This window comes from Melanostigma gelatinosum (assembly GCF_949748355.1).
Source record: "Melanostigma gelatinosum genome assembly, chromosome: 8".
Classification (NCBI taxonomy): domain Eukaryota; kingdom Metazoa; phylum Chordata; class Actinopteri; order Perciformes; family Zoarcidae; genus Melanostigma; species Melanostigma gelatinosum.
The window spans coordinates 20,737,101-20,755,034 of NC_136641.1; the positions used below are offsets into that span (position 1 = coordinate 20,737,101).

The 17,934-nt window shown below is 39.2% G+C and overlaps 1 protein-coding gene across 1 annotated transcript; it reads right to left on the reverse strand.

Annotated features, from left to right (window-relative positions):
* Window positions 1-2,481: 2,481 nt before the first annotated feature.
* LOC306781520 (natural resistance-associated macrophage protein 2-like) lies at window positions 2,482-12,364 on the reverse strand (the record flags this gene model as incomplete). The annotated part of the gene is made up of 13 exons (XM_079274410.1): window positions 12,276-12,364; window positions 9,115-9,234; window positions 8,228-8,334; window positions 7,333-7,403; window positions 7,184-7,251; window positions 6,710-6,865; window positions 6,457-6,615; window positions 6,238-6,324; window positions 5,395-5,514; window positions 4,988-5,137; window positions 4,454-4,527; window positions 4,219-4,372; window positions 2,482-2,589 (listed from the first exon to the last, which is right to left on the reverse strand). Exons 1-13 carry the CDS (start codon window positions 12,345-12,347, stop codon window positions 2,482-2,484), a joined length of 1,446 nt encoding a protein of 481 aa, XP_079130536.1. The 5' UTR covers window positions 12,348-12,364.
* Window positions 12,365-17,934: the final 5,570 nt, after the last annotated feature.

Sequence of the window (17,934 nt, forward strand, 5' to 3'; positions counted from 1 at the left end):
CTCCTTATAATGTTGCGTTCCTCTGAGAAGAAGAGCAAAAGGAGAAAGCTGGCGTTTGAGGCCCTGAGCTGACAGTGCTGCCGTTGTTGTACCCCTGGAAAAAGCTTTCCAAAACATGTGACTTCAAACATCAGGTACAAGTTAAACCTACATCCATCTTAACTAATGCGCAGGCATGCATGTAAAAAACACGAGGGGACCGGAGAATTCAATCCTACGTGTGGCACATTTCAAACCTGAAATTCATATTCACAGAGTGAAAAGAAAGTACATGATATGAAAGTTTATGTGATTGTTTTTTGAATAACACAATTCCTGCATTCCTGTGCTGTAGTTTACTGTGTTTGTTCACTGGGATTGTTTACAATTCAATGATTTTTATTATTGAAATTCATACAAATCTGTCAGTTCTGGCACGCAACAGTAACACAACAACACGGGGCTTTTGCTATTACAAATTCATCAAGGAGATCTTTTTGCAAAAATAAATCAGTGACTTACATCTGCAAATCTGTTACTTGTCGACACATTAAAGCAAATATACAAATACAACACTGTTAAAATAGCTTATCATATCATGTTAATGCAAATCAATTGTAAATATGGGAGAAACAATTCAGAAATATTCTGTACAAAACTATTAAACAACTTATACTGCATGACAAAAACATCTGTGGAGATGTTGACATTAATGGCAAAAATAACATTTACCCCTTACACACATACAAATACATTCCATATCCATCCATCTGGCGGTGTGGTTCTATGTCTACATTTCACACCTGGGAATCCACAGCGTCTACTTCCAGCCTCATGCACTCTGCCATGCATTGCTCCAATCATGTTGATGACAAACTTGCTGTTGAAATGTGCTTGCAGCATCTGCGCCTCTAGTAGGGCTGGGGCTTTAGGGTCTACAATCATGTGATTTACTGGAAGCGCCCACCCTCCCTCACTGCCTCCTCTCCTCCCCTACCCTCCCAGCTCTGCCGGACTGCCCCTGAGTGGCCTCTGCTAGGCTATGTTTCCAGGAAAGGGGCCTACTGGACAGGCTGTGAGGCCTAGGCAGGGAGACATTGGCTCATTGAGAAAAACAAAAACAGAGAGGGGCGGTGGGAAGACTCTCCTCTCTTACATAACTCTGCCTCCATGACAGGAAAAGAAAAAAGTTCCCCGCCACAATGCAAAGAAAAACCTGTCCCTCCACTGGGCTTGCAAATGCTGAAGCACTTCAGGACTGGAATTCAAGCAACACCGAAACCAGCAGTGCTTGCTTGCCGTTGCACAATAGTTGTAAATCTTCAGACATACCGCCACCTCAGGCATGTCAAATTTAAACTGATTGTACAGGAACATAGCAGTCAAATCACTGCAGCCAATTATACTGTATTTGTTTGAAGAACGCTGTTCCTGTGCAGCTGCAACGACAACAGAGAACGTGATGCAACTCATAAAACGTGATGTAACACACCTTGTCATTTAATGTGTTGTGTTGTGTTGTTCGGCTCTGGTGGTGAGACTTTACTGTATCAGAGGAGTGTCTTCGATGGCCTGCATTGCCTCCCTGTGTTCAAAAGAGAGACTGCACGGAGTCTTAAAGTGCACTGAATTCAGTTTCCCCAAACAAAAGTCTTCGTTTTGATTTACAAAAGTCTTTTATATTTGACTGTCACTGTCGAGAGATGCTACACACGTATAAATTACAGCCATTGTGTCATTATAGCTTATCTGTTGTGTTTTTTCATTAGTTATCTAGGATCAGGTATTAATTATCTGGGTAATTAATTATATCATTAGAAAATGTACTTATATTACTGCTGCGAAGTACTTAAGAAATGTGGTATTCTAGGCCATATCGTCTCTACTGGTTTTACATCATCGTACACAGATTTATTTCTGCAAAGTTATATTTGGTGGATTACCTTATTTTTCTCATGTTTATTGAGTTTTCATAATTCAATTAACCATATTCTGTTTTGTAGTTTAGAAAGGGACCTTCATGGTGCACCGTGCCTGCAATGATAATAAAGTCAGAGTGTTATAATGTAAACAGGGAGGTTAGGTTGTGAGGCGATGCATCACGTTTTGTTTTCAGTCTTCAGTTGTCCTGCTGTTAAGGCGGGCATTAAAGTGGACTGGACGAAGCAGTATGCTCTATCTAGCAACTATCAGGTTTATACTTAACTCTAATTGTAACCAGTGTTACAGTATAACCTCATTCACACCTGTAAACCAGTCAAGTTGGCAAAACAACTTAATTGTTTTGTAAAATCAGTATTTGGGCTGTGACTAAAGATACAGACATTGACAATACCAGTTTGTTGTTTACGAAATAAAAACATCTATTTAATTAATTTCTGAACTTCTATTATTACCGTAATAAATAGGCAAAGGAGGCTAAATGTGCTGGAAGAGAAGAACGTCGGGTTGCTCACAGCTGCACTTTTTGGGAAAAAAAAAAAAAGAAGGTCCATATGTGATTCAGGAGTCAAACTCTGGCTGCCGCTCGATCAGGATGGTTGTGTCGTTCTCTCTCTTGGTGGTCGGATCAAGGCAGGAAACTCCCAGAGCTATCAGACACAACCAGCCCTGCAGCACAGAGAGAGATCACAAATGTATCAGACAAAGATCACATATTCAGTATGTGCAAGCATGCAATCAACGTTTATGTATGTGGCACCTTTGACAGAAACCAGTTACAAAGTGCTTCACAGTCAATCAAATAAAAAAAGTAAAATCAAAAAAACTCTGAAAGGGGAAAAGAGAGAAAAGGTACAAGATAAAACATAAAATGCCACATGCTACAATGCCTGCCTGAACAGATGGGCGTTTAGCATTTTTTTCCATTGAGACCAAAGACATCAAGATTATTGGGAGACTATTACAGTTTATAGCTTAGAGCTGCCGACCGGAAAGCACAATCTCCCCGATGCTTAAAATGTAAAAACCGCTGGGTAGAGGACTTAAGAGCTCAGGTTGTGGTGTTGGGAGTGCAGAAGGTCTGTGATATTCTTGGCTCTATAAGTGAGCACCAATATTTTAAAATTAACTCTAAAATGAACAAGAAACCAGTTCACAGAGGTTAAATTAGGCGTAATGTGTGACCATCTGTTGGATCATGTTATGAGCCTAAAAGGAGCATTTTGGACGGTTGGTTAAATGGTGTATGGAGGCTTTATAAAGGCAGGTAAAAAAGAGAATTATAGTCGTCCAAATGTGATGAGATAAAAGCATTTATTGGCACCTCCCTTTCATTTCTCAACACAACAGACCCAAATTTGGCTGTTTCTGAGGTGAAAGAAACATGATTGAGTCAGCGTCTTAATGTGAGTATCAACACTCGTGGATTGGTTAAAAATCACACTAATCTTATGCAGAATAGACCCTGAAGATAATGATAAGGCACCAAGGTTCTGCCTGATCGCTGAGTGCATTTAACTGCACGAAATGATTCGCCATCTAGTTCTTAATTGGATTTAAACAGTTGTTCAGGACAGAAAGTTTATGAAGCTCATCAGGTTTTAATGAAAAAATATAAAGTAAGATTATATATGTTTAAGATGCAAACTTCAAATGGTGAACTATGTTGCTGTGTGATGTAACAATATTTTATATTTATAAAGAATTACGATCACTGCTGGGAAGTACTGAAGAAAATGTTGGATTCTACTATCGCTATTACGATGATTGTTTTTATTATTTGCTTATTATATTCTCCATTAATCGTTTGTTCTATAAAATGCCAGAAAATAGTGAGTTTTTTCAAAGATGTTTTGTCCAACCAACAGTCCTAAAATTGACATTTTTGGCATTGCTGCTTTAAAAAATGATTGAATATCAAGACAGATATGTTTTCTGTCGACTAATTTATTAATCAACTAATTGTTTCATCTCTAGGTCAATTATTTATCCCAGTGATCATGAATAATAAGATATAAAAGATGTTTTATACTTCCCTAACATTATCAGATTTTTCCTGAAACGTTCAACCTTCTTCGAATCACCTGGCATGAGAAGGGTTGTCGGATTACCCCAGTTATTAGAATAATAACAGACGGGTAAAAGCAGCAACAATATTGTAAATAACAGACCAGACAGCATTCTCTGGTTTTGTGACCATGCTCTGTGACATACTCTGACTGCACTTATAGTTGAAGATTAAGTCGGGGGAACCAGTTTTAAGTTTCACAGTAAAGCAACAACCCTAATGTTACCTACCAAATATCCCACAAATGTCAGGTATGCTATGCAGAGGAATCCTGCCAGCACATACAGCCACACACTGTTGAGGGAGGTCACGAAGACCACGACGAAGTACATGTTGATGGCGCACACGATCACGATCACGAGTCCTCCTCCGATCTTAAACACTCTGCAGGGAAAAGAGGAATGAGTGTGTTTGACGAGACAATTATCATTCGTCTTTGTGTCTTCATGATGTAGATGAACTTACAATCCGTTGGCAAACTCGTTCATGAGAGATGGCATGCTGGTAAAAGTGAGGATGGGAATGAGGGCAAATGGCAACTGTGAGAGAAGAATGAATATGTTATAGTATTAAAATGTAGTTTATACCATTTCAAGACAGCAATGAACAGGTATTTCAAATAACAGTTGAAACAGATATTTCTTCTTATTGAGAGGGATTGGATTCCCCGAAACCCCCAAAGTAAGGCACATTGCTTTGTTAAAGTACAGTTAAAAAGCCTTTATTATTGTGGCTACATGATTAAGAACAAGAAATGTATTCAACCGTGAGATCCAAAATGTGGCTATTCCAAAGTGGAGCCAGTTATTTAACTCAGTCCTATTCGCTTGAATAAAATATTTTAATCATATTAATGTGCTCCTTTTTGATTGAATGACTGGGAATGTGCTATGAGAGCAAAGGGTGAAGTAAAAGGTGATATGCAGGAAAGATGAAGCAAGTGAAGGTGGAGAGATGCTGATGAAGCTGCCAGTGAACACGCTTTCACGTTAGCCTGACCTGCATGCTCTGCAGCACGTTGAGGAAGTCATTCATGCCCGTCAGGTGCTGCACGTCCTGGAAGATGGCCACCAGCAGGGTGGGAGTGATGGCAATGGAGCGGGTCAAAAACACCCGAGCAAAACGCGACCAGCGCAGGTTCAAGAAACCCTGAGCACAGGAAAACACATCGCTCTGACATTTACAAGAGAACTGCACTTCTTTGTGACAGCAAAGCAAACAGTGTGCATATCTTTACCTCGCTTAAATTAATAAAGCCTGATTCCACAAAGACATTTTGATGTAAAGGTACCAAAACTAGGCCACAACTGAAGAATCTTATTTTTAAAACAACTGACTGATGTGTGATTGTGATGAAGTTAAACAACAGGGCTGACATTTCCACTGTTCCTCCCTCTTCCACTAACCTCCATGACAAACTGGCCGGAGTACGTTCCAGTCATGGTGGAGCTCTGACCAGCTGCAAGGATCCCCACGGCCCAGATGTAGAGCGCTGCCGGGCCAAAGAAACAGCCGAGCACCACTCCCTGAAAACAGACACGCGAACACAGACGCTGGTCAACTCAACAGCGGCGTTAAACTCACCAGTAAAGTCCCACGCTGCTCAATGAAAACAGGAGAGGAATGAAATGTGAAAGGGGTCACTCATAATGAAGAGACTACAGAGAATTATCACTTTTACTTCAACTTAACAGAGCGTTTCTGCATCTTTCATCTCATTGTTTTGACAAGTACTCGACTTGCTCAGCAGACAGAGACAGATATTTCCCTCAGGAGTTGAGCACGACATATTTTATCTTGAAATATTGTTTAACTGAGTGAAAACCTTCATTCCAAACTGGGATGTTTCTGGGTTGTGTAGGCAGGGTTTCTGGAGCTTAACTTGTACTCAATGGTGGAGGAAGTAGTCGGATCTTTTACTTAAGTAAGAGTAACCACAGTGTAGAAATACTCCGGTACAAGGAAATGTCCTGTATTCTAAAATCTGAAGTAAAAATACAAAAAGTACATTCCATCATTATTCATTTGTTGATTATATTTTGTGTTATCAATCAGAATCTGCAAAGTAGCTCAAGCTATGAGATAAATTAGTTATTAGTTATCTCCGTCTCTGTGGCTTCAATTCTGAGCTTTCTTTTATAAATCTGCCTCCACTACTTAACAGCTGACGAGAGCCGTGTAACTGATTTAATTGATATTGCTTAGTCAAGAAAATCCTACTTCAAGTTAATTTACTGAGCTGAACTTACCCCTTTGTAGAGGTTCACCTCCAGAGTTTCATTGTTCAAAGGGAATAGATGTGAATGAGGACTTCCTGTTTGATTGCAGACGCTGTACTGGAATAAAGAAAACAAACACACACGTCTGTAGCAACGCAGCCAAAGAAAAGCACACAATTTTTACCTTCTAAAAGACGTCATGAAATGCCACTCTTCTAAGATTATGAGAGCGGCTGCAGAGATACTCACCACCTCTTGGTTTGTGCGTCCATAGAAACCCTCCGCAAAGACAGCCACCACAAACACGTTGATGAGGAAAGAGATAAACAGTGCGATGGTCGACTCGATGAAGAAATATTTGTTGGCCTCTTTTACTTCTTTCTTGTTCGACCGATCCACTTCTCGCGACTGAGAGGACATTTGGACAGTTATGATGTTTTGCCGACACACGTTTCATACAGCTGATTAAATAAAAGGAGGACTGTTGATCAGTTGATCGCACCTTGACAAGAGCAGAGTGGAGGTAAATGTTGTGAGGCATGATGACGGCTCCCACGATGCCGACGGCCTGAGCCAGCTGAACGGGCCCGCAGCCCTCGCAGTACGGCATGAACATCCCCTTCAGCAGCTGGCCTTGGTCTGGACTCACCGTCACATACTGCCAAAGGAAAGCAGTGCATGTTAATGAGAAGACGATAACAATCAGTCCAGATTCGGATACACAGTGTGACCACAACGTTGCTTCAGAAAAGGAAGTCTTATTGTAAAAACCCTCTTTTGAACAAACAAACAGGATTAAACTGTTTCATAAAGCCGTCTTAGATCTGATGTGAGAAGATTGAGTCGAACCCAGTTTAAAAACCTACCCCAGACATCAAGCTGAGACCTCATCAAGTCACAATAAAGAACTTTAGGAGAAATGTTGAGGAAAACATGTTCTACTCAGCCCTGTCTGCAGATATGGGAATGCTTGTACCTCATATCCAAAGGTGATGGCCATGATGGTGATGAGCAAACCGAAAAAGGCTTCCAGCTTCCTCAGGCCTGCAGAGGCAGAAATGAGGATGTTATACTTATTGTTGTTGTGGCGACATATTTCCCTGTAAGAGCACGACCACAACCTACCATACTTGTCTAAGAAGAGGAAGACAAACGTGTCGATGATCGTGATGAGGACACCACCCCACAAGGGGATCCTATGGGTGAACACACACACACACACACACACGATCAACACCAAAGAGGTAATAAGACATTTTAAACTGTGACTCTGTCCCAGAGGCAGTAGTGGAATGAAACAAAGTACAGTTTTGAGGTCCTTGTACATTACTTTTTTTTTTGCCATTTTAAACTTAGAATATTGTAGTTTTTACTTCCCTGCATTTATCGGACAGCTTTAGTTACTTTATAAATTAAGATTTTTACAAAACATAAGAGCTTGTAAAATATGATGAATAGTTTTTTCTTGTGAATTAAACTTTAAACCAACAATTAGTCAGTTAGATGATTCACTGGCAACTATTTTGTTAATCGTTAGTCTTTTTCCGTTCAAAAACATGTCATGGTTACAGCTTCACAAATGTGAAGATTTGCCACTTTTCCTTTTAATTTTTCTAATGATTTCAATTTATTGAATTGAATATATATCTTAATAATGTTGCGATTTGGACTGCTGGTCGGACAAAATCAATATAGTTAAGATGTCACTTTGAACTCTGGTTAAACAACAAACCAAACAATCAATTGGTTAATGGAGAAAATAATCAGCAGATTGATCCTTAATGAAAATAATTATTAGCAAATACCAACTCAACCAACGGAAAGTTTTCTACTTTTAATAAGTAAATCACATTCTACTGATGATACTTACATACTTTAACTGTAACATTTTCAATGCAGGACTTTTACTTGGAACAGAGTATTTTAACAGTGTGGTATCAGTACTTAAGTTAAGGATCTGAATAGTTCGTGGACCACGGCCCAGCGGCCCAAAAATAGATGTTGTGTCTGTTCACATTACCTGCCGGAGGAAAGAAGGTTGAAAGCGATGGCGCAGCCGATGACCTCCTGCATGTCTGAGCCGATGATCGCCAGCTCCACCATCAACCACAGGATGATACGAGGCACCTGGACAGATGACACAGGTGAGATTATTTAGAAAAAACACACCACGCTAACAACAGATTCACCAATATTCAAGATGAAAAATTCACACGAACAAGCTGGGCTCTAAAAGATAATCAACCGAGTCGAATGAAGCTGGTCAGACCTCCGTTCTATCAGGTTACAGTTGGAAGAAAAGATCAGGTGAGTGACTGGAAACACTTGAATTGTGTCTGAATCTGAATATCTGAAGCTAAATAATTAAAATTGTACGATTAAAAAAAATTTAAAATCACATAAATTCAAATGGTTTTCAAGGAAATTCAGTGATATAAATAACACTAATTAGTACCTTGCATTGGTCCCTTTCTAATTCATAGTCAGTGAAATGCTCACAGCTTTAAACTTTAACTACTGTGTTTCTGCTGGACACATTTTAAGAGGCTCCAATGCATGTGAGCAACAATTACAGGGAGCTGCATGAAAGTAGCATTTTCTGATTGCCCAGTCGGTCCAGTACATAATCTATTTTAAGCTCCAGAGAACAAAAGGGCTGGTCACATGTTTTTTCAGCCATGTGGTTCACAGTTCCACTTCAGGAAACGGAGGCATTTTTACACGATAATTTACAAGTCACTCTGGATTTAACTGTAAACATATTTTACTTCTGCTTATAGCCTCTCAGTTAGATCATTGCTGCTGATCATTGGGGAAGCTTATCATTAATGAAAACAGCGACCACAGTGAGTGTTAGCAGGCGCTGTAGATATTTCATGGAAACAGCAGCGATTACTGATATCTCACCGTGGGGTACTGGCGGTTGCAGACCTCGGCCAGGTGCATCCCGGTGACGACGCCGAGCCGAGCCGCCAGCCGCTGCAGCAGCAGACCGGTGATGGTGGCCGTCAACAGCACCCAGAGGAGCTGACAAGACCAGAACAAGAGACAGGCATCGTCTGTTAATTGGCCCGCTTAATGAGCTCACATGAGGGTCAATACGTTTGTGAAATGACGTTAACAAATAAGTCAAGAGTTTATACTTAAATCCACCTGTGAAGAAAGTCTTGTGAATGTTTTGCTGATTTTATTTACACATTTATTATATCAACAGACCATTCTCATGGCAGACGTTTTAATCATGCCATTCGTGTTTGCGTGCGTCCATGAGTCCGTGAGTGAGTGTGCACCTCTGTGTCTGTCCGCGGCTAATCTCGCATTCTGCTGCAGCAAACTATTTCAAATAATTTTGGGTGGCCAGTTATGGCTGCATGCTCGCAAGGACCTCTCGTCGTTGCGGTGACTCGCACTTTCTCAAAAACACCTTTTATGGCCTGTTTTATACTCCTCGCTCACTGGGCCGGTTAAGAGCAGCAGCTGCTACTCTGCGCTTAGAGACACAGTGATAAAAACAACAGTGTGTTTGGCTAACTGCTAACAGAACTACCAGTTCACACACTGCTGTCCCTCTCAGCAACTCAGCAGCTGCTATGCGAGTACACTGCTTGGTGATTTTAATTTTGTTCGAGGCAGGATTGTACAACCTGATTTGTGTGGGTTTGACGACGGCCTACAGCCCATTATGTCTAGAACCTGTACATTTGTTCCTCTTTGTTTCAACTCTTACTTTTTTCTCACACAAAAACAGGGCTTTGCCACACTGTCTTTAACCGCTGACTTTGTGTTTCAGTGTTTACGGGAAGAACAGAGCTTTCACCAAAAGATTGTGTTCCGAGTTTCTCTGAAAAGTTAAGAGGGACTTATTGTCGCCTCAAATCTTCTCTGCGATCACTCCGTTTTTTGCCAGATCGATTAATGTACTACCCACACTTGGCGTTTCAGCCTTCGTTCTCAGTTCCGCCTGCCTGCCTCTCGCCTACTTTGTTTGCCCCGTTGCTGAACTCTGCCTTGAACTTCCTACCAAGTAAACGATTTCTTTCAACTGCTTTACCTCCTGCGGTTGAGTGTGCAGAACAGTTTCAAGGAGCCGCTGTCATCGACCTGGATTTATGTTCACTCCATCAGACAATGTCCCGACTATGAAATTATTTCATCAGCTCTGTTGTGACTGCTTGTTAATCAAAGACAATTAAATCGCTATTAACTACTCGTTCAGTTTTCTGAAAGAGAAAAATGTGTAAATGAGAACAAATATATTGTGAATTTGGCTGCATTATGACACAAAGTAATCACAGACAGCAAGAGGAATGAAGTGAAAACAACTTTGTCATCTCTGACTTTCTCTGTGATTTATTATTTTATATTTAAATATAGCCTAGGCAGTTTTGCTGTTTGCCAACTGAAAAGAGGGCGAAAAACAAGAAGCGATGTCGCTGTTTTTTTGTTGGATTTGTGTTTTTCTGCGGACTGAGGTCGCTACAAAAACTTTAGACGGCTTAATGAAGAGTTAGTCGGAGTCTAATTTGTGCAACCGTTTCTTGACACATTCTCAAGTCCTTCCTACAACTTGAATTCCTCACACAAACTTTACAGGTTTACATAACATGACATGTGATTGGTAATTTCAGATGTTGCATACTTCAGTTATTTTTTTTTAATGTGAAAAATCTCAAAAAGATGAATGAAGTGTTTTATTCTTGCGTCATGCTGCTCGGGAAGTTAAACTTTCACTCATGTGTGACTCTGTTTCAACACAATAATAATACCCTGATAGAAGACCAGCTGTTGTCTGGGACAGTTCTCTTGTCTTTCATTAAACAACTAAAGTTTCAGCTGTTTCTAGAATAGATTCATCCCAACAATATTGGGTCGTTAAGTACTTTATGAACACAAATAAGTGATTTGTTTTGCAAATATTTTGCAGCCTTAACTGGAAAACTGGACAGTCAGGCTTTGAGGCTGAGGGCTCGGTCACTCTCTGTGAATATTCACTCCACCTCTCATTCACTTCATTCAAAGCTCCTGTGACTAACGACTTCAGGAATGTGCTTCCAGGTTTTGCAGGACAAAGTTCCCCTTTATTAAACTTTGACCTGCAGTACCGCGAGACTCTCTAATGTCGAGCCAGTTTGAGATGGAATGAAAGTGACCCGTCCTTCCAGAAGTATTATTGTTAGTATAGTTTACTTGACTGAATGGGGACAGAAGACTAACAGCCGAGTGAGAGGGAAGCTGCATGTCTGCCAGTGATCAAGGACACTAGTGGGAGACAATGAAGTGATCGCTAAGAAGTTGTCATTTTTCAACTTGTTTAAACTGTTTAAAGGCATGCCGACAACATGCAAACCAATCCTATCCTGTCAGGTCTGTTTTCAGTCACTGCAATAACATTGTGTGATTGGAAGTGACAGTTGTCGGTAGTATTTGTTTTCAAAGATTTTAGCAGCAACAGGGCTGTAAATCCAATAGAATTGTTTATTGACTGTCAGTGAAATTATTTTTGCTCTCCAAATGAATGTTTCTCAGACATCTGCAATAAAAGGTAAAGCTTTATTTTAGGGATATATTATTTCCTAAACAGAACTATGTAATTTGGTTGAATTTTGGTGTAAATTTAACGATAAAGAAAACAGAGACTGCTTTTTAGACTGCTATTTAAGTTACTTTAGTAGTTAATGGTGTTTTTTGGAAAAACAATTCATATATGTTGGATTATATGTTTACCTCAGTTGACCCGCTTTGTCTCTATTTGAACTGTAACAGGTATGTAGCTTTTCATGAAACATCAAAGGACAGAAATAAAGCATTCCCCAATCATAAACTAGTTATTGAAGTTTCTGATTAACACATGAAGAGCTTTGCCTCATGTGACACATAACAGTAGAACACAGTTCACTGTTGAACAGTTTGATTATTTTATGAAATCATATGGTGTTGTGTCAAAAAATATCCACTTAATATCATGCAAATTCATTCAAGCACACATCAAGTCATTCCTAATCAAGCAAGAATAAAGTGAACACAACAGTCAGTGTCAGTTATTGTGGTCCAAGCATTACTTTAGTTACCTTGAAGCCAGCTTTAGCACCAGACTGCAGGTCAGACTCGATGTTACCCGGGTCCAGGTAGGCTATGCTCATCAGAAACCCCGGCCCACTGAAGGCCCACAGCTTGCAGAAACTAAACCCCCCCTACAGGATACAGAAACACAAGCTGTGACACTGACATCTTTACACACTCTACTGCATGCTGATGGTTATCAACCTAACAAAAACAAACAGCGGTCTAAACTGGAAATTGGCATAACTTTTAATACAGGCTTTCTTATTTGGCACTTTTCATGGACTCATGGATTACCTCGCTGTCCTCCTCAGGAACAGGGATCCTCTGTTCAAAGTAAGTACTCGAAACAGGCTCATTATTCTGTTTCTGGAGGAAGAGCGAGGGGGAGGGGGCGGATGCTCCGTGTGCGTGTGTGGTCTGGATCACTGCTTTCTCTTCCTCCAGGTCATCGGCTGAAATGTGACAGAAAACATGGTGAAATAACAAGAACTAATCCCCACAAGGACTCAAGTTCAGGTGTATTGTCATATACATGAAACTGTTTCAATGTTTTACATTCAAATGCAATGAAATGCATCTGCCCTGGCTCTCTCACCTCTTTAAAATTATAAATAATATGGCCAATAAAAAACAACAACAATAAGAAGAAATTCTACAATAATAGCCAAATAAATAATAATAACAACAACGGTAATAATAATAACTTTGGGTTATCAAAGTGCTTGTGCGTGATTCATATCACGCACAGATCACACGCGGCAGTAAACGCACAGTGAGTGACTCCAGCACATTTACACATTTGATGACAGCAAAAACATTGTAAAGACGTCGTTTCTGTTCATGAGCAGAGCAAAGTCATTATTGTAAACACTTAGTTGTACAAATATATTGATAGATTTTTTTCCTGCACAGTTAAGCCTGAAGAGACAGACAGAGGACAGACAGACAGACAGACATACAGAGGACAGACAGACAGACAGAGGACAGACAGACAGAGGACAGACAGACAGACAGACAGACAGACAGACAGACAGACAGACAGACAGACAGACAGACAGATAAGATTCAGTAAATCAAAATTGTGAACTGATGATGATGCCAAAATAAAAAAAACTCATGTCATTCCATTTGATATTTTGGAAGATATCTGAGAACCACAAACTATGTGCTAATTCATCTCGTACTCTTATTTTATTTGATCCTAATTGATTTATTTCTGTTTTTATTGTTAGTTACAATGCTTTTTCTTTTCCCTTGTTAAAAACTCTGAATTGCCTCTGTGATTGTAACTTTCATGGCAATCCATCAGATAGTTCTTGAGAGATATTTCAGTCTGGATCAAAGTGATGGACAATCGCTAACAACTAGGATAATGCTCTAAATATAGCTGCACGGTGACACGTTCTTGGTAAGTGAAGGCAGCCAGATGAAGAGCGTTGGATGAACAGAGATACATCAGTGATACAATGAGTTTGTTGTGTGTCAGGGGAGCCACCTCTCCTGACACACAACTAAAAGTGACGACAAAACAAACACCCTCACCTTGTCTTCCAGTCTGTTCTGGCTCCTGATCTGTGGGAACACTGGGAGGCAGAGAGGAGATGTGGATGTTCTCAGGCGGGGGGTCTCTGACTGGAAGCAAACTGGTTATTATAATGAGATTTAAAAGATTTAGGTGCACAGAACAAAATCCTGCACACACAGAGAACCATGAGAAAGAAGTGAAAAGATAATCATTATTGTCCTTCTTTGCAAAGTAATAATAATGTCAGTAATCCTGCTCTTATCTGACAAATGTTTCACCTTTGCAGTGACAGTATTTTGGGTTTCTAAGTGGTCACTTGTGTGTGTCCAATGTAAACGTGAGGGGGGAGGAACATTAAGAACGGGTTTACATATTATTTAGTCCAGTTCAACAACCTCTGAAAATACACATATCGAGAAATTAAAACGTCTCTGATGGTGGCATTCAAAACTGCACATTATTAACTTTGTCAAGGTGGAATTTATGGCTGAGCTGTTTAATGGGATTGCATTAGAGTGGCCTAGAGTGGCCTCCGAGTGCAGACTCAACTATTAATCAATTAATGAAGAAAAATACAAATTTCATGAGGTTTTAAAATTAGATTCTGACACCGTAACATCCTCTACAAGCCCAGAAGCACACAATTAGGACCCATTTTAGTTGCTATTCTACTTTAATGGTGCAAATATCTAAATAGAAGTGCAATCAATCAGATTGCAACCAATTAGCCTAATATGGAGTGAACTCCAGGACTTCTGTGCTCTCTGTTGATAAGCCAGCATCATTTCAACAAAACAGTCATACGTTCCTGTAAGAACTTTATGGGGGATGTTATGTCATAAACCAACGGAAACGATGGATGCCATTAAGAATGAGGTCGTCAATCGGAACTGTTGTTACACTGTAAATCACATGTTAAATGTTTTAAAATATATCACGGGACATGTGAGGAGAAAGTCACATCTCAACATTAGAAGAATATAAACTGTGAATGAAGTAGAACTACCAACACTAAAATGTAAACGTTGTGCATTAGAAATCTTAGCAAAATAAGGAGCGTCGGCTGTTAAATATATTTATAGATAACAAAGTGAAATTTCTCATTGTGCAACACAATTATGTATATGCAATTTCTTACACACAAATTAGTATTCTTTAAAAAAAAGTCTAATATTAGCTTTTTTGTACATTGGATGATCTCACCTTTTTGGACAAAAAACAATCATTTACATTAAACCTATCATGTTGTATTCTGTCGTAAAATCTGAATTTGTATTAATAATTATTTAATTGTTGGTTAAGAAGTACGCCACACGAGTGAAATGTAGAAGTAGAAGTAATAAAACAGCATCAAATGAAACAAGTGAAATACAAGTACCTCAAATTTGAATCTACAGCACATGAGTGAATGTTACATTCCACCACTGCTGGCTTTAATTACAACACTGCATGAGACGCACTACAGACTCACCTGACCGCAGGAAGGAAAACATCTTCTTCTTCTTCTTCGGTGACATTAATAGTCTCTTTAAACTCTGTTCAAAACTTCCAAAACACCAAACGGAACAAGCAGCTACATTCCGGTCATAATATGGTTCACGTTCTCCTCCTCGCTTCCCTGTGTTTAATCTTCACTGAGGAGTTTCCGGAGAGCACGAGCATCCGGCAGGTTGGACACGTTGAGCATCGTCACTCCGAGTGAGAAGTTGACCCACCTGACAGGTGTGTGCGTGTGGGGGGGGGGGGGGGGGGGGGGGGAAACTGTCTGAGGACAAAGTGCAACTGATACAAGTTTCGCAAATGTGGTGTCATGTTTCTATCACGTGACACAGTTCACACAGTGAACTGTGTCACGTGATTCGGTCAGTTGTGGCTCTACTTTGGATTTAACGAGGTCGCACTTCTAGTTTCTCTCCTTCATATATTCCAAGAAAATAAAGTATAACTATTGTCTATTCTTATTGTCTGCCATTTTGTGAATAAATGATGGTTCAAAGCCTTCTCCACTCTGCAAGGAATACAACTTCATTTTATTAAATTATTTATAATAATTATTTATCATGGATATTTTTCAGTTTATCTATTTCGTTGGTTGGCCTTCAAGTTGTCAAAATGTATATTATATTATATTATATTATATATATACGTATATATGTATAGTATTAATATTCACCCTTAAGTTACTAGATCATCCTATAATATACGCAGTATATCATTTAAATCCCCCAAATGCATGACCTCAAAGGCACAGTATTGCGGCAATGTTCCTAGTAAAGGCCAATACACAGCTAGCTATATTTGCTTTAATACAAACTCTAGAGGATTATTTGATAAAAATGGAAGGATGTGTTTGAAAGACAGGTTGTGATGTCCAGCTTGATCCTGCTGCAGGTGTTTATAAAGCCCTCGAGCAGCAATGAGGGGTGTGTTTTGTTTTTCATGTCCTGCAGAGAAAATAAATGGTTTAATATCGAAGGAGAGTGTGACCAGAGCAGGAACAGCCACTGGGTGGAGACAAATACCAACTGATATTTTTTTTTGCGCTACATTGCAGTTAAACGTCAATGTCAAGGTTTGAAACAAACAACAAATAATCTGTCTTTTGACAAGGATTTTTCCTGTAGCTTCACCACGAGGCTGGCATTTGTGGTGTTACATTCCTATTGAGTTTAAAGCACTGTTGTACTTTACATAAGAGAGTGAAGATGCTCTCTTTGGACCACCTGGTTGGAGTAATTAATATATTACTGTTATATTGTTGTGGGGATGTTTGTGTGTGTCTGAGAGAGCTTGTATGACAATACTTTATCAGGTATGCCATCAAATGCCCAATCGTGTCATTATAATGTCCTTGATGTATTCTTGTAATCTATCTTATATCAAGTAATAATGTATCAGTGGTGCTCACAAGTAAATGTATCGTGATGGTATTGTAATTAATGGGATTCTCTGCTCTTATATTTTGTAACACCTAAGAATATAGCCCCTGTTTTACAGTATAGTTTTGTTTTATGCATTAGGTAAAAAGAAAATACTCTAAAGTTCTTACAGATACATAAATAGGTACAGTGAAAGAAAACAAGAACCCTGCTAACCAACCAGAAAAGTACTGTATCTTTTTGTTAATACTGGGTATCTATGGGGTACTGGGAACACTCTCCCGAACCTATAAAGTAATTATGGTATAAAATATTTCACCGTAACAATATTCTTCCAATATGAAGACAGTTGTCCCACCAAAGCAACATTTATTAGTACAATTAAAGAGTAAAAACAGCTCTGTGGTCATTTTGAGAACATAACACATTGATTTGTGTTGTCAATAACCTTACCTCACTTACCTCACTGTCCCCTCGCAGTTTTATCCTAACTATGAAATACTATATTACTGTAAAAGATTCTGCAGGATATCAATGTTGTTTTATTTCCAAACTTATGTTTTGTGTACTGTACCCTGAAGGTTCCCAGTACAAACACATACAAAAGGTAATTCATTCATTATGACTCCCTTGTTCCCTAAAGTCTTGTTTTCTTCAACTGTACGGGAATTGATCATTATTTTATTGGTAAAGTTTTACTTAATATTCCTATTCCTATTCAGTAAATCTTTTCCTTTTTTGATATCATTACAGTATACAAAACAGATGAACAGCAGCAAACGATCCCATTGTTGTTTAAAAAGGGATCATTTGATCATCAAAGTATCGTCGCCAATTCATTTTCTTTCAATCGACTAATTGATAAATTAACCATTTGTTTCAGCTCTACTGATCATATAATCTCAACGGATCTGCTTGTCAGGGGATTCATCTTACCTTCAGTTAGGACGAGTTTTAGTCCGTTTAAACAAGTTAATAAATGAAAAATAATTATTAAAAATAAAGGATGTCCCATTGTGTTTCCCACAAACTACATTTACACCAAAGAACCTACAACACATTGGACCGGACCATGCATGCTTTCAGCTGCAGGTGGAGTAAAGAAGAGACGGAGTGAGACTGAGTTGTAAGAGATCATCTGATCCCCATGTTTAATCCAATAGTTTACTTCTTATCAAATCTGAATCAGCACACAGCAGCAACAATCTGTATTTTAGCTGAAATAGCTGTAACACACTGCCATTTGTCATGTTGACAAAA